The following is a 17,694-nucleotide window of genomic DNA, read 5'->3' as shown; positions in this document are numbered from 1 at the left end:
TGAATTGCCAGAATTCCATTTATAATGATACTGGGGAGATACTATATATTGCAGTACTCAAAGCCAAACATACATCCATCCATCTATTTCTTTGCTTTTCTGGGGTTCAGTCATGGGGGTACCAGCCTAAACAGAGAGGCCCAGACTTCCCCCTCCCCAGCCACATAGGCCAGCTACCCAGATGGAATCCCAAGGCGTTCCCTGTAGAGCCCTGCACTGAAGCCCTAGACCCTCGGGCCGGGCCGGACACGGGCTCAGATTTTAGGCCCGTGCAGGGCTCTATTTCCCTGGCCAGCCAAGAAACATTGTCCATCCAGAGCGTCTTGGGTCTTCCTTTAGGCTTCTTTCTGGTTCGATGTGCGAGGAAAACATCGCCCCACCTCCATTGGTGAACAAGACTTTGAGATCCTTTAACTCTTCCTCCTCCAAAGCCAGACAATTTTTGAAATTTTTATGACGTGACTTAATTGGAAAACTCAGGCCAGGCGCTTCCAAGGCACATCCAGGTTTATCATGAGAGCTTGTTCTGTCAGAATAATTGCACCAGACAAAAGACATAAAGTAAATGTTTGCATGTAAATCATTTTGTTACATCCCTGTTGTTTTCTCCAACTCAGGTAACCTCAATTGAGGCGAAGTTGGACTCTTTGCTAGATATTTACCGCCAAGTCCTACAGAAAAGCCCTTCAGCGCTCACTCTCTCCTCTCTGCCTCTCTTTGAGCTGGAAAACCACCAGCACCACAACTTGGACTACTCAACCTCCCCCCAGGGAGGTGATATGGTCAGAGGCCGAGGAGACAACAGTGGCATACGTCGTTCACATGGTGCAAACCCAAGAGGCTTGCGGCTCATTCTGGCACCAGCAGATGATGATGGGCCTCCAGACTCTGCACCTCCATCCTACCCCCCATCCACAGCATCATTGTCCCCCTCACCCCTCCTTCCCCCAGATAGCCCTTACCCAACTCTTGTCACCCCTTCCAAAAAAAGCCACTTGCCTGATCTGCCACCTCCACCATCCTCAACAGGAAGTTTCACTCTCCAGCTCCCCCCCATGGTGCACCCTTCTCACCTCATGTGCCCAACTGATCCCATCTCAGATGATTTGACAGATGGTGTTGAGGTGGACGAGCACAGTTTGGGCCCCTCTGTTGTTGTGGGATGCAGTGTTGATGATGAAAATGAGGAGGAGGAGGAGGACGACGAAGCGTGTTCTGTTCAGGAAAGGGTACAACTGCGAAAGAGGCCTGGCTTGAAATCTGAGGGGATCTGGAGAAGGCATTTGAGCCTCGAGGTTAACCCCTTGCTGCTTCTCTCATCAAGCCCAGAGGGGAGGCCTTCAGACTGGGGAGGCAAACTCGGGAAATCCCTCTCTGTGCATAATCTCAGCCAGCCTTTAACCAATCGTGCCCCTGGTCTTTCCTCTGCACTCAACAACAGCAGCAGCAGTAATGACAGCGAACGTGGGAACGGCCACGGTGACCTCAGTGACCTCTTCATCAGTGAGTGCAAGCTGAAGCCAGCAACAGAACACTACAACTTCCTGTCGCAAGAACCTGACAGCAGCCAATCCAACATTTTACAAACTGTGGAGGAGGCAGTACCTCACCCAAAGGGAACCTCTGAGTTCCTCAGTCAATCCTCACACTTACAGCTGGTATAGGCACACACGTTGGTAAACGCTAGCTGCAAATGGTATGAACACCTTACTGTGGCGCACGTCACTTTTTAAAAGATTGTTACACTTTATACGTGTGCAAATTGTGTTTTTTTTTCTTAGCCATTTCTGGTTGCATACAGATTGTATTTTGTTTAGATTTCAACATCCTACAAAATAAAAGAATGTAAAAATTGAATACAGGTGGTTGTATTCGTCTTGATCAAAATATAAAAATGACATACAAGTAGAAGAAAAAGGTTTATTTACCTTCTACTGTTGGTATTGGAAACTGCCCAAAAGGAGGTTGATTTGACTCAAATTTAAAAAACTATGATAATTAAAAAATATATTTTTTCCCAGCTTCATAATAATAATTACAATTGTGAGTTGTCTTTATTTTGGAAGGAGATTTCAGATGTTCTGTATTTCTGTCTGGAATTGTACTCCAACCAGAGAAACTAATTTTGATTCATCAGCAGAAATCATCACAAATTACAGACTTGGATACTTTATTTTGTTAATCAATTGAAAAGTTATAAGAAATAAGTGTAGTGGAATTTCTGACAAGCCAGTGAAAATCACAGGTTTTGTGAAACTATTAAATACACACAACGACGCGCACGCAACCATACATCATGTCCGCTAAGTACTTTTAAGAAACATAAAGCTGAGACTGACTTTTTTTTATACACAAATGCTTGTGATCTGTCTTTTTAGATGATGAGTGAAGCAATCCACTCTGCTTAGTCAGTATTTGTCTTTGGCAATGTTAAATTCAGTCCTTTTCTTGCATTGTCAAATTGCTGCATGGAAGAGTTCCAGAAGCAAATGAATGAAAGGACAAAAAGACTTCCAGAAATGGAAAATGCTTCATTCTGAAAAGAGAAACAGAAAACAACGTACTCCTGTCACTTGCATCATTTTCCACCTACGCCAAAACTTCAATGCTTTTGTAGTTTCCTGATTTTGTCTGTCAGCAAATTATTTGTTAGATAATCATCACTGAAGTATTGGACCACTTCCCACTGGATTATTGTACAATATCCTGTCCTGATGAAATAATGAAGAAGAAAGAAAGAAATTCTAACAGCCTGAATGTTAAATGAAAGAAAATCATTCTAGCAGACCTAATAAACCAAGCATGCAAACCGAGTTGCTGCATGTCTAAACTGTTGTAACCACTGACGTCAAAGCAGGGGCACAGTTGCTGGTGGCCTGAATATCTGTTCTGCATGGGGAAATGATTCCTCCAAAAGGTGCAAACAAAATCCCCCTCTATGAGCATTATTTTATACTTGTTCTAATTTTACAGTTTAAAAATGTATTCCCAATTGCAAATTATTTTAATGCCAAATTTAGGACATTTAAAATGCATTTTATGTTTATTTTTCCTTCGTTTTACTGCTGCACCGTGTGCATCCGTTATGATTAAATGCTACTGAACTAACCCAAGACCAGTTTTAATGGTAACAAGTGAAATGGGGTGTTCTTGATTTGTCGTGCATGTTTTTGCCTTGTTGAAGTATGCTAAAAGGGTCAAAAATGTAAAATATTAAAGTATAGAGAGAATGATGTAATTGCGTCATTTGCATTGATATTTTTGTGGCTTTTGTATTTTCAGCGTTTAGCTGATGCCATCTCATCCTTTATCCAGAAAACAAAATGTGATTGGAATAGTTGTACTGAAACTTGCATTTTTAATCATGTGTTTCCATTTCAACATAGTGTCTTCATTTCATTTTGTCATTATTTACATTTCTACTCTGCTTGAATTGATTGTTTTAAAGGGCAATTTGACACATAATTGTCTTAGCCATCTTATTTTGTTTTGTTTCATTGGTCACCCTTTTGATTAATTTCTTACAAAGTCACAACAGTCTTAAAAGATAAAATATTTTGTTAATGACCACAGTTGCATCATTATTAAATAATAGGCCCTGATGAGAAGGAGTGTTTTTCTTTTTTAACAAATAACACTAGTAGAGTTGGAGCTTGTAATTTCTGATAAATTGTAACACTTATTTGATTTAAAAAAAATCTTCCTAGCCCATGGATGACTTGTTGTGCATCAATGAAAAATATTTTCCTGCACAGTTGTTTCTGATGAGCGGAAAGAGCCTAAACATGTGATGTGGTAGGTCAATGCTTGTATTATGGGCCATTCCCATCTGTACCTGGTCGGCCCTGCCCGGATAGCTCCAGTTGGCCCCAGCCTGGCCCGGTTGATTCCACATATCCTTGCTTAGGTGTGCAAGGAATGCAGTCAGAGACATTTTCAGCTTCTAGGTAATCAGCATGATAATGAATGATATTGAATTGAGCCTTAAGCCCATGTGGGATGATTCTACCCACCAATCAGAGGCTTGCTCTAATGGAAGGTGTGAATTTGCTGTCAGCAGTGGGTGTGTTGGTCCTGGTCAGCCTGAAGCAGACCACCTCAGAAAGAGGGCTGAAAAACAGTCTTGTTGCACCCTGAAAAAAGGCCGGCCACCAAGACATGTAAGCAAGCTATGTTATCCGGGCCGAGCCGACCAGGTACAGATGGGAATGGCCCCTTATTCTCCCCGTTAATCCATACAATCTGTAAAGTGCTTGAGGGTGCCTTTCTTGCATAAGAAAATATTTTTATTTTGCCCTTATTTTGCTATAAAGGCCTAGTTAATCAATAGCCGGTATCATACCGTACTGAATTCAAAATGCTCATTTGTTTGGGGTATCCAATTCCTCTATGTCACACTGCTGCTTCAGCCACAGACTCTGTGGCTGCAATAGCCAGTAATATTTCTCTACTGCTTGAACAGTAATTTATTACACAGCTGGCCTTAAAGCTTGATGATGTTAACATAATTTCTTTGAAATTAATTTATTGAAGTGCACACATTACATTCTCTGGATGAGAAATGCAAAATAATTTTAATAGTCATTAATAAAGAATGGATTAACAAAACTGCTTGTTTTGTGTTTTTGTTGCATCCGTTTTGAGGGAGAAATAGCTCTTACATGTTTGTGTTAGTGGTGTGAATTCATACATTTCACATTTTTATATTTTAGACTAATGCTAAATATGTAATGGCTATCAAAACCACGCGACCAGAGAAAATCACAGTACTGCCAGTATAAGGCTCCCGGGTAATTATTGACTGATTAGCGTTTGTTGTTAAGCTTCCTGCTGGCTTCATTGTCAATTGACAAAAGCGTCTGCTAAATACATAAACATAAAATCTGGGTTTGTAATTTTCTAAATATGAATAAATTAAGAGTGGTTTAAATATATTATGTAGCACGGCTCTATTTTCTCCAAGAAAAGTAAATGTAATCAAAACTGGTTTCAAATTTTCCGTAACAGGAAGTCAGTCCGTACAGACCGGAAAAGAAGAGCAGCGTTATCTCGATTATTGTACGACGGTTCGCGGTTATTTGTACAACGGCCTGATTACAGATGTCGGACTGGGAGGATGAGTATGACAGGGACGGCGTTGCAATTGAGAAGCCTGCCCCGAAACCTACCACACATTCCTCTTGCTTACCTAGAAATGACCGACAGAGAGGAGGAAGTGTTTCTTTTGGAGTAAAGAGTGGCAAACCCGCATTTGGAGAGTTCAAGGAGCGGAAAGGTGACCGCGGCAGGGATGGATACGAGTTCAGGAATCGGAGAGGACGAGTTCACGGAGGTCTTCAGGCTGATAAGTCGGAGTCTTCTGCTGTCACAATCACAGTGGAAAGTTCCTCTATCGGAAGGGTGATAGGTAAGTTTTTAAAATTAAAAGCAGAACGAAATTAGCAGGAAGTTTAGAAGTTGAGCATAAAGCTTGGTTAGCAATGGAAGCTAATTTACCTAAACTTATTTTCACATGGACACAAAGAGACAATTAACCACTAACACCTATGGACAATTTCAAGTCTTCAGATTAACTGAAAAGCATGATTTTGATCTGTGGGAGGAAAAGGGGGTACCCGAAATGCATGCATGGCTAGAACATGCTAAATTCAGGCATGATTGTGGCCTCGCTGAGCCACCTGTTACTAACTGCGCCATCATGCGGTCTCTATGAGAACACACAGGGTATGCTTTTAAAGACAACGTGCATATTTGTGTTTGTAGGTCGAGGCGGAGCAAAAATTCGTGAACTTGAGGAGAACAGTGGAGCAAAAATCAAGGCAAGTTAATGACCTCAGTTATGTCAAAAACGGATGCATGTTCAGGGGTTTGTTATTTCTGACTAAAAGTAATCACTGCATGATATCTACGGTAAACAAAGATGACTCGACTGCTTTAGACCCCTGAATTAAACTAAACACTAAAATGTTTTAGGGTGTTGTTCATTTCCAGTGTGTTATAAGTCACTTGTTTTGTTTTTGAAGATAAACAAAGGCGATTATGATGGAGAAGTGGTCATTTTTGGATCCTCAGCTGCTCAGCAAAAGGCCAAAGAGATGATCGAAGACTTGGTAGCAAGTGGCGACTCTCGATTTAGCAGTCATGGTGGTAGGGTTATATTAATTGTATTTTTTAAATGTTGTATGCAGCCACTTCTATAAAACTGTTACATTAAATGTTGGATTTGTTTTTTTTTTTTATTGAATATTTGTTACAGTGTAACCACAGGAGTCACTATTCATGTGTGCAAGGCTACTGCCACACTGTTGATTTTGGTTGTAGTTTCTAGAGTAAAGGCCACAAAAAGAAGTCAATGAAAATTTTCGATGTAATGAAAAAGCAAAAACAATCTGCTGAACAATTTTTACTGGATCCATTTGTCTGTTTCCATCCACTTATCTGTGGGGTGGGGGTAGCAGCCCCGGCCATGCCTCCACTGGTGGGACACCTGTGGAGGCATGGCTTCCTCGCTGTGCTTTTCGCTGGTCTCACGAGATTACACAATCCCTCAAGACTTCAGGTCAAGGTTTGTTTATGCAATCCGTCATTAAACCAAAACGAAGGAAATCATGTTTGATATCGCTGTTTGATGTCATATATGATGTTGTTCCTCTCCACTGCCAGGAATAAAGCCATGAAAAACACACCGCTGCACTTGTAGAACAGTGCTGTGAGTAAATAAGCCATTGGGTCACATGTAAGCTTCATATACTTGAAATAGCATCTCTGCAGTACTTTTATTTAGAAAATTACCGGAGATTTTACACTGCAACAGTGTGTGATTTCCTGTCTAGCCCTATGTTAACTGTGGAAATTGACGCATCTCCGAAGCGGTTCATGGCAACAATGGAACCGGATCCTATCTTTAGCGGTGCGGCGTGCTGCTTCTGGGACGTGCCTGAAAATCGTCGCATCACTGCTGGTTTGAAACAGTCCATAGACTAAAATGGATTCTATTTAAAGTAGTGACGTTCCAATCCAATCCAATTTTATTTATAAAGCGCATTCACAAGGCATTACAACCAAACAAGGCGCTGCACACTAAAAATGTTAGTTAATTAAACCGGCGTTATACAAACACGTCGAACACAGATAGAAGATAAAAAGGAAATACAACAAAATTCCCAAAACTAACAGCTAAAAATCAATAAGACACAGGGAGAGGAAAAAAATTAGAAAAACATTTTAAAAAAGAACCTCAGTAGTACGGAAGTTGATATTGTGAAGTCCATTTTTAAACAGTGCGGATGTGAGTGAGGTTCATAATTATGTTGTATAAGCTAGGTTGAAGTAGTGAGTTTTCAGGCGTGATTTAAAAATGCTAGCTGTTGTTGCTTGCCTCACTAGCAGTGGTAAATGCGTTCCACAGCTTGGGTGCACAGACAGAGAAAGTCCTTTCTCCACGGCTTTTTAAACGTGCATTCGGAACAGCTAGGAGGAGCTTATCTTCAGACCTGAGAGCATGCGGCGGGTTGTAGTTCCGCTGCTGTTCTGCACCACTGATGCTTTTAGTGTGACACCGGGGTTACTCATTGGTGTTCTTAATTTTGAAAGCTCATCTGTGAGAAAATACCTTCAAATAATTTCATGATTTGCTAAGACACACAAATCTTATTTATTTATTTATTTATTTGCTAGTTGCGGTTTTGGAGTGGTCCAGATTGAATGATTCATGGGGAACTTTTGTAGTGATGTCCGGTGTCAACCATGTTTCAGAAAAACAAACCCACAGCAAAATAACTAAAAAGACACTTGAATGACACTTCTGGTTTAAAAGGGAGAAGGAATACTCAGACATTTTGTTATGAATTATCTAGACTGTAGAAATTTTGCTTTCTGTCAAAACACAAATTGAATCAATGATTGAATGTTTAACATGTTCTCTATGGTTTTCTCCACTGGCTAAGCTGAATATTTAGTCAACAAAATGCAATAGAAACGAACACTTCATGCAGGTAGAAGATCTCACATTACCTTCATAGTAATTGACTGTTGAAGGGTAGTGATTTTTGCCCAAACTGGTTCACTTCAACTCCACATCTGGAGTTTATTTTAGCTCTACTGTTTGCACCTGAAGCATCACTTCCTTGAACTGTACTGATGTGTTTATGATGTGTAGGTAGAGGAGCATACTCTGATGCAGGAGGTTATGGAGAAAGGTTCAGCGGAAAAGCAGATCAAGGACCAAGCAATGACTCTGTCTGGTCCAAAGCAGCTTTAGAGGCCTCAAAAGTTGCTCCGTCTCCACCATCCATAGACTGGAATGCTGTCCGGGAGAACAGGAAGATCTACGCAGAGCTCAAGTGGAAAGGTGAGGGATTCGATTCACTTTAAAGGATTTATTGTTTATTTGTTTAAGTGGTACACAACTGAACTTTAGAAAAATTTATCTATTTTATAAAATGAGATAAATGTATCACAGCATAGGTTTGGAAAAATCCTGATTAATTTGACTTCATCCGCATAAGAGCATGTCTGTGACGCTGAGCCCTTGTTTATGAACAAGCAGCCCGGTGTTGTCTAAATGTGTTCTATCCATTTTTGTCCGCTTATCTGGGGGCAGCAGCCTTAGCAGAGAGGCCCAGACTTCCTGCTCCCCAGCCACTCGGGCCAGCTCCTCCGGGGGGGAATCTTAAGGTGTTCCCTGGCCAGCTGAGAGGCTTAGTTCCTCCAGCGTGTCCTGGGTCTTCCTTTAGGCCTTCTCCCGGTTTGACTTGCCTGGAAAACCTCACCAGGGAGATGTCCAAGAGGCATCCTAACTTGATGCCCGAGCCACCTCAACTGGCTCCTCTCGATGTGGAGGAGCAGCGGATCTACTCCGAGCCCCTCCCAGATGACAGAGCTTATCACCCTATAAGAGCCCAGACACCCTATGGAGAAAACTGATTTCAGCCGCTTGTATCCACAGTAGGCTTGGGCGGTATCCAAATTTGAATACCGTCTAACTTCCACTTAATTTTACCACGGTATACGGTATTACCGTGAATACTTAAAAAGCATGACGTAAGCCTCAAGTGGACCTTCACCTTTCTGAATCCGAATACCAAACAATTACTAAAAAAAATAACAACGTAACTCACATACTATTAACAACATTTATTAACACAAAAAAACGCAGCTTATAAACAAGTGCGAAGAGTCAACAGTCCAACAGCAATAAATCAACATAAAAACCCAGGACAGCTTTTTTGCGCAAATCAAGTGAACAACTTATCAACGAGCAGCATGAAACAGTGCACATAGGCCGTAAAAGTCAACAAGAGTTGAATAACCATAAACGTTGAAATTATAAAAATTATTGCAACCAAAACAACTGCATTAAAATTATAAAAAAAACTCTCCCTCACACGGCCATGCGCGCGCACTCACATGTTGCAGCAAAACTAGTTAAGATTTCTCACCAGAAAAACCAACATGTTTACTTTTTCTGGGTTCAAGTTTGCACGTTGTGGACCAACAACTTTACCTCCGTTGCTGAAAACCCGCTCCGATGGTGAGCTGGTGGCACTAATACATAGATACCTCCGGGCCAATCGTGACATCTGGGGAGAACGACTGGCAGCTTATTTCCACCAGAGAAGAGGGTCTTCGTCCCCTTGAATAACAGGTTCCAAACAGTACGCTGTTATTTCAGCTCCAGCTCGCTGCTCTGCGCTGACGGGACCCTCCGGCGCAGCGGCAGTGGCTCGTTTTTGCAAGAGAGCTCCCCGAGACATCTTTTTGCGTGGGGGTTCAGGTTGTGCTCTTTCCTCTATGGTTCGGATGGCCACTGCTTCTGGTGCTGCTTGCCCCTCTAAGCTCACGATCTCCGCCTGTAATTCAGCTTTGATTTCAGCCAGTGCGTTGTCATCAAGCTCATATCTGCCACGGTAACGAGGATCGAGGAAGTGCATTTTCGCATTAATTTGCGCACTGAATCAGATTCATACTTGGCCTCCAGCTTTTTTAGAATTGTGGTTTTTATTGACTTTGTAAGCTGGAGGTCGTCTTCTGATACAACCAACACACTCACCCTGCAGAGCTGGAGTATGGGGAGGATAGAGGAACTGGTCACATAGTTTTCACCAGACAAAATATCAGTGAAGTCACCAACAGGTTTCAGTGTGCCATTCACAGCTTTCAAGATATCAGTATCCTGCCAGTGCAGGGACAGGTTGCTTCTTCTGTCATCAGACAGGACGAGCTTGATGGCTGGGGCCTGCTCGAGGATGCGCTCCACCATTGCCAGTTTGGAGCCCCAGCGAGTTGCGCAGTCCTGCCGACGGACGAATGACACACTAAATTAATAACTAAACAAATTATATTGTTAGTTACATGATCTAACGTTATCAGATTCAGATATACAGTTGTGGTCAGAAGTTTACTTACACTTGTAAAAAATATAATATAATGGCTCTACTGAGTGTCCCGTTATTTCTAAAACTCTGATTTTTCTCTGATAGAGTGATTGGAACAGATACTTCTTTGTCACAAAAAACATTCATGAAGGTTGGTTCTTTAATGTCTTTATTATGGGTTAACAGAGAAAAGTGATCACATTTGCTGGGTCACAAATATACATACAGCAACATGATCTAGCAATTTTGGTGACTTAGAAACGTGTCAGTGAACTGAGCTTCATAGCATGGCCTCTTAACTCCTTGTGAGTGATTATGAGTGACTACAGCGGGTGACTTCTCTTAGGCCAGGTAAATAGGGCTCATTGGATACAAACGCTACAATGGGAAAGTCAAAGGAGCTCAGCATGGATCTGAAAAAGCGAATTATTGACTTGAACAAGTCAGGAAAGTCACTTGGGGCCATTTCAAAGCAGCTGCAGGTCCCAAGAGCAACAGTGCAAACAATTATTTGTAAGTATAAGGTGCATGGCACTGTTTCATCACTGCCAAGATCAGGAAGAAAACGCAAGCTATCACCTGCTGCTGAGAGAAAATTGGTCAGGAGGGTAAAGAGTGAACCAAGAATCACCAAAAAGCAGATCTGCCAAGAATTAGAAGCTGCTGGAACACAGGTGTCATTGTCCACAGTCAAACGTGTTTTGCATCTCCATGGACTGAGAGGCTGCCGTGCAAGAAGGAAGCCCTTGCTCCAAAAGCGGCACCTTAAGGCTCGACTGAAGTTTGCTGCTGATCACATGGACAAAGATAAGACCTTCTGGAGGAAAGTTCTGTGGTCAGACGAAACAAAAATCGAGCTTTTTGGCCACAATGCCCAGCAATATGTTTGGAGGAGAAAAGGTGAGGCCTTTAACCCCAAGAGCACCATGCATACAGTCAAGCATGGTGGTGGGAATATTATGCTGTGGGGCTGTTTTGCTGCCAGTGGAACTGGTGCTTTACAGAGAGTAAATGGTATAATGAAGAAGGAGGATTACCTTCACATTCTTCAACATAACCTAAAATCATCAGCACGAAGGTTGGGTCTTGGGCGCAGTTGGGTGTTCCAACAGGACAATGACCCCAAACACACATCAAAAGTGGTAAAGGAATGGTTAAATCAGGCTAGAATAAGGGTTTTAGAATGGCCTTCCCAAAGTCCTGACTTAAACCCCATTGAAAACATGTGGACAGTGCTGAAGAAACAAGTCCATGTCAGAAAGCCATCAAATTTAACTGAACTTCACCAATTCTGTCAAGAGGAGTGGTCAAAGATTCAACCAGAAGCTTGTGGATGGCTACCAAAAGCGCCTAATTGAAGTGAAAATGGCTAAGGGACATGTAACCAAATATTAGCACTGCTGTATGTATATTTGTGACCCAGCAAATGTGATCACTTTTCTCTGTTAACCCATAATAAAGACATTAAAGAACCAAACTTCATGAATGTTTTTTGTGACAAAGAAGTATCTGTTCCAATCACTCTATCAGAGAAAAATCAGAGTTTTAGAAATAACGGGACACTCAGTAGAGCCATTATATTTTTTACAAGTGTATGTAAACTTCTGACCACAACTGTAGACTAAATGTATGCTTACCGTTATGAGACTATGCTCTGGGAGTCCCAACTCCATTTGCTTCTTGTGGAGGTCACTTTTACGTTGCCAGCTGTGTGAAAATGCCCCCACAATGCTGCGGCATAATCCGAGGGCACGCTCGGTTTTTTGCTTATGGTCATGCAATGCATTTGTGATCGCCAAGTTTAGATTGTGACCAAAGCAGTTAAGCCACGGCCACTGCAGGGACCTAATTGCAGCAGAAACTTTTGCAGCGTTGTCAGTTGTTATGGCTGAAAGTTTTTCCTCTTCGAGTTTCCAGTCCTGAAGTGCAGCTTTGAGCGCAGCAGCAAGATTCTCTCTGGAAAATAGGTTGTTTGGAGGCATTTGGATTCAAGTTTCCACTCGGGTGTAAATATGTGGACAGTCAGAGACATGTATGGTGTCATATTAACCGACGACCACATGTCAGTTGTTAAGGAAAATTTATCTGCCCCTGACAGCAACGCCTGAACATCGTCTCTGACTTTAACATACAAACTTGGGATCACTGTTTGTGAAAATTTTTTCCGTCCGGGCAGCTCGTACTGGGCATCTAGGACCGTTACCATGTCCTTAAATGACTTTTTTTCCACCGTGTGGAAAGAAACCATTTCCTTTGCCAAATATGTTGTCACAGCATCAGTGCAAGTTTTCCAACGGAGACTGTCTCTTTTGTATTTTGTTGTTTTGGCAAAGGCCCCTATTATTGTCAGCTGTACGTAACTGGTGGTGGTCTTTGTTGTTGGTCCAGGTCCTGCATCAGTGTCAGTAGCCACGTTTACATGCGCATATTTAATCGGATTGAATGCCCATTCAGATTGAAAATTCTGCATGTAAACATGTCAATCAGAATATTCTGATCCGATTCGGCCCGATCGGATTGAAATTTCAATCCGATTGAGAGAGGTGGTTTATTCCGTTCTTCATTCCGATTGACGTGCATGTGCACAGCCATTCGGATTGTTGGGGTAAAACAATGCCCACTGCGCATGTGTGCAACAGCCAGCGGGCCTCTCCGCTGTCATTTGGACTGCCTGACTTCAAAAATGACGCTGTAATTAACAAGCGGCGGCTTTTAAATCCGACAACAAGCCGTCCCGTTTCAGTAATATTTAATTCAGAACTTGCATTTTGTGGAAGTAAAATAAAAATCTGATTATTGCACAAATCATTCGACAAAGATGTTCAAATCTGTGCTGGAAATACGCAGGTTTATCGCGGGGGTTGCAGCGCACGGATCCCCGTTTCTGTCAGCTTTGAACGCAGCAGCTTCTGCAGCAGGTGATGGAGACACGCTTGTAAAGAACACAGGATAATCTGGGTTTTACAGACCTGATTGGAGGCTGATGTTGGGTAGGAAAACGTCCTCGGTTAAATACTCTGGACGACAGTAAAGTCCGTGTTCGTTAAAAGCACGTAAACGCAGATGACCTGAGATGCGGTTCGTTAATGATGAACACAGGCTTCTAAACTTTCTGAACATCTTCTGTTATTTTGTTTGAACAGATTTTTCTCAACAGTTTCAGCTGATCGTCACATGTTATTAATAATAAGCCACAACAGAGCTCAGTAATAAAACATGAGGCTAACCCCCCCCACACCCCCCACCCCCGCTCTGTGCCGCAGCGCAGCGCAACAGCTGTCAATTCAGACCCGCAGACCAGCTGATCAAGAGGCAGACATAACCCTCCCTTATTTTAATCAACAATAAAATGCAGCAAAGCATATATCTGCAGTTATTCACTGAAGAAAACGTAACTTCTATGAGCTAAATAAAAATATTAAATTGAATAAATGGATCAGGAAAGCAGGAAGAATAGTTATTTCTGTTTTTACATTTTTCTTTTCGTTTCATGGCGTTTGTTTACAATTTTTCTTTCGTGAAAGGCAACTCTGCGCATGCTCAACCTATTTAATCGGATTAAATGCTTGGTGCATATGTACGCACGGCATGATCGGATCATTTCAGTTCGTGTCCATGTGAACAGAGATTCGGAAATTCCGATCAACCAAGATTTCAATCGGATTGAGGAAATTTGCCACATGAAAACGCAGCTAGTGAGAGTTGTTGAAACTGTTGCACTGACTGAACTCTGAGCCAAATTCATTGTCGCGGCAGTGAGTGGGTGGTTGATTCTGAGATGTGTCCGTAGGTTTGAGGTGTTTCCATTTCTCGCGGTTATCTTTTTATTGCATAATTTACAAATTGCCTCGTTGGGATTCACCGGCTCTCCTTTGTCATTTGGTTTGAAGCCGAAAAATCCCAAATTGCAGAGGTTGTTTTCTTTTTGGACACCAAGTCAGTCGGTGTGCAACCTGCCATCTTTCGCTCAGCCTTTCTCCTCCGCACTGTCACGTGATTACGTAACTTCACGTTCATAAACTTTATGAAATATCCAAAGCTTGCAAAACATTTAAAAATATTTAAGTAAAAACAAAAATTCAAAAACACGTCAGTTTTATACATGAAATGACTTATTATCTTTTTAATTGATTTGTACATTTTTAATCCTTGTCTCCTAAGAGCACGCACGCACAGCTGTTTTTCACTGTCACTATTTTGTAATACCGCGTGTATACGGTAATACCGTAATACCGCCCAAGCCTAATCCACAATCTTGTTTGTTTGGTCACTACCTAAAGCTCATGACCATAGATGAGGGCAGGAAAAAAGATGCGCTGATAAGTCACCAACTTTGCTCTCCGGCTCAGCTCTCTCTTCACCAAGACAGACAGTACAACGCCCGCATCACAGCAGACACAGCACCAAACAGTCTATCAATCTTGCGTTCCTTCTTTCCCTCACTTGTGAACAAGACCCCAAGATACTTCACTTTGGGCAGGGCCTCACACCTGACCTGGAGAAGGCATTCTACCCTTTTTTGACTCAAGATCATGGTCATGGATTTGGAGGAGCTAATTCTCATCCCAGATGCTTCATACTCGACTGTGAACTAGGGCTGGGCGATATGACGATTTTAGACTGTTTTACGATCTACACATCTGACGGTCTGTCATTTTTGAGAGACCGTTTTATCACGATTCACAGCTCTGCTGTTGAATTTCTGCCTCTGAATGAAAATGGAACTTACCTCAGGCGAATGACACGCCTTTGTTTGACCCTTAACCAATCAGAGTGAGTCATAGTAATATATTAGTGCCCCGCTTGTTTTCACCTGTGTGTGAACAAACATGGCTTCGCCGCGGCTGAGCGACAACGAGGTTTTCCTTCCGAAGAGGAACGCAGGGTTTCCTTAGCACGCGGCGCTAACAACTTAGTGACGTGACATGTCTCGGGAAAGCGTAAAAACACGTTGGACGCTTCTTCTGAAGCAGGAAAATAACACCGCTTCTTAAGCAGAGCACGACGTCGCCTCGGCTCGTCCACCCTCTGCCGAGCCGGTGTCGGTACCGGACTGAGCTCGGTCACTGGGTCGTTGGAGCTGCCCTGTGACTGCCTGATGGAAAACCAGCGGGTTTCATCAGACTCGTAGTTTCTTGTTTTTGCTGGGACCCCCTGTATTTTACCGCTCCCTCCTGCAGTCTTCCCCTATTAACATTTAAAATGATTCTGTAAGTCCGTGTATCAATAGAAACAATCTCTGCCTCTGCCAGCTGCAGTAAATGTAGTCTCCAAATAATAAGAGGTGCATTCATCTGTGTATCTCCTTTGATCCACATTAGTGATGTTTTCAGCAACAGAACAGTGAAGCAAAGAAAGATTCCTGAGATTGTTAGTAATTTTATTTATTAGGTGCATCTAACCTGTTCTATTTTTCTCTGAAATGAGATCAAATCAGTGCTTCTATGGGTTGTCTCCAATCTGCATTGGAAAATTTTACTTTATTTAGAGACTTGTTGCAGAAAATATTCAGAATGCGCAGTTTTTTGCTACCACAAGCGATCTCTGGTCCAGCCGCACATCAGAGCCGTATTTGAGCTTAACTATCCACTACATGAGCAACTGGGAGCTACATAGTATTTTGAACAAGTTAATGTTTGCACAATACGTTTGCAATTGACATGTTTGCACTTTAAATATGTTTACGATTTTAATTTATGTTAAGTAACTTGAAAAATGAGAAAAACTGATTTTTGTAATTGTTTCTCTCAGGGCTTTTATCATCTCTGGTGTGAGTTTAAAATATAAGTGTGTTAGCACTGTGTTGATCATCCCTAATATGAATAAATGTTTATTTATTCAATGTTTCTCTTCTTTAATACGCAGTTGAAGTTATGCTATTCATGGATAAAAAATTGTGATAAAATCGAAATTGTGATAAAATATTGGAAAAATCGTGATATTCTATTTTTGCCATATCGCCCAGCCCTACTGTGAACCGCTCCAGTGAAAGCTGGAGATCACGTTCTGATGAATCCAACAGGAAAACATCTGCAAAAAGCATCAGAGGAGCTTTGTCAATTCATTGAAAAAACTCCTCGGATGAGAAGCAAAACGTCTTCAAGAAACCAAAGAAGTCCAGTTGCCTTCATTTGAACTCTTTGGATCACCATGACCTGGATGACTGAGAACCTTCACTGGTCATTAAAAGTCATGAACACAATCGGTAACGAAGGAGTCTGAGTTATTGCCGGCAATGTTGACCAAGCTCTGGACTAGTCATACGGGGACCTAACTGCTCGTATCAGAGGGCCTGGTACCTAACACTCCCGGAGTAGTCCCCACAGGTTTTCTCGAGGGATGCAGCCAAAAGCCTTCTCCACATCCAAACATGTGTCTAAAGGTTGGTTTATGCTTGACGCGTCCGTGAGGTCCGCGTGGCGAAATTGCGTCATTTTTAACAACCACGCCCCTTCACCGCGTCTCTGCACGGCCCAAAATTTCCGCAACGCGCACCTAGGAAAATTTCTAACCACGCGGACGGTCGGACGTGGATAAACATGGCGGACCGGCAAGAACTAGTATGGCAGAGGTTCGTAAATACAGACATTTGTATGATTCAGCTCTCAGAGATCACCGTGATCAACATGTTGTTAATAATTCTTGGAGAGAAATGGCTCGCACTGTCGGAAAAGACGAGGATGCTGTTGAAAATGCTGAAATGCCATGTTGTAAACAGTCATTTTTACTTCTATGGTGTAGTGTTGGATGCATGCCGTAGAGCTCCATGCTGCCCCGTTCAGTTTGGGAGAATATTGGCTCACCGCAGAGACGAGCCGCACGAACCATAAACGCTGCAAGTTGTGAAGTGCGTTCCATCCGCGAGCCGCATCACCAAGCGGAAAGTGAATGTGTCAAGCATAAACCAAGCTTAATAGGGATGCAAGAAAAAATCGATATGGCAATATATTGCAGTATTTTTTTCCTGCAACATTATAATGATATTCAAAAGCCGTGTATCAAATTTTTGGAAGAATTAACATGCAAACATTTTGATATTTTCTTTTCTTTTTGTGCAATTCAAATGCTGACCGCTAGTTGGCAGCCGTGTGCAGTGGATTTTGTTTTCACCACTGAAATGTAAATGCCTCAATTATGGTTCAATTACCTCATGTTAAACATGTTACACATCAGTTTGGACTCGTCGTCGTCTTCCTCCGCTTATCCGGGTCCAGGTTGCGGGGGCAGCATTCCTACTAGGGAGCTCCAGACGTCCTCTCCCCGGCCAACTCCATCAGCTCCTTCGGCAGGACCCCAAGGCATCCCCGGATCAGATTGG

General features: G+C 42.3%; 2 protein-coding genes across 7 annotated transcripts in view; both read left to right on the top strand.

Annotated features, from left to right (window-relative positions):
• kcnq5a (potassium voltage-gated channel, KQT-like subfamily, member 5a) overlaps window positions 1-1,857 on the top strand; it is a 177,101-nt gene extending 175,244 nt beyond the window's left edge. For all 6 annotated transcript variants that reach the window (XM_054750268.2, XM_054750267.2, XM_054750269.2 and 3 more), the window contains one exon: window positions 618-1,857. In XM_054750268.2, the coding sequence (XP_054606243.2) occupies window positions 618-1,664 (1,047 nt within the window). In that variant the 3' untranslated portion in view covers window positions 1,665-1,857. The remainder of the gene's footprint in view (window positions 1-617) is intronic.
• Window positions 1,858-4,874: 3,017 nt separating this feature from the next.
• Window positions 4,875-17,694, top strand: part of ddx43 (DEAD (Asp-Glu-Ala-Asp) box polypeptide 43) — a 41,960-nt gene continuing 29,140 nt past the window's right edge. Inside the window, exons 1-4 of the mRNA XM_015944713.3 lie at window positions 4,875-5,407; window positions 5,764-5,819; window positions 6,024-6,147; window positions 8,159-8,350. Coding sequence (XP_015800199.3) covers window positions 5,101-5,407; window positions 5,764-5,819; window positions 6,024-6,147; window positions 8,159-8,350 — 679 coding nt within the window. The 5' untranslated portion in view covers window positions 4,875-5,100. The remainder of the gene's footprint in view (window positions 5,408-5,763; window positions 5,820-6,023; window positions 6,148-8,158; window positions 8,351-17,694) is intronic.

This window comes from Nothobranchius furzeri, chromosome 12 (genome assembly GCF_043380555.1).
Source record: "Nothobranchius furzeri strain GRZ-AD chromosome 12, NfurGRZ-RIMD1, whole genome shotgun sequence".
Classification (NCBI taxonomy): Eukaryota; Metazoa; Chordata; class Actinopteri; order Cyprinodontiformes; family Nothobranchiidae; genus Nothobranchius; species Nothobranchius furzeri.
Note: the sequence above shows the minus strand (reverse complement) of the source record. Positions and strands in the feature narration are given on the sequence as shown.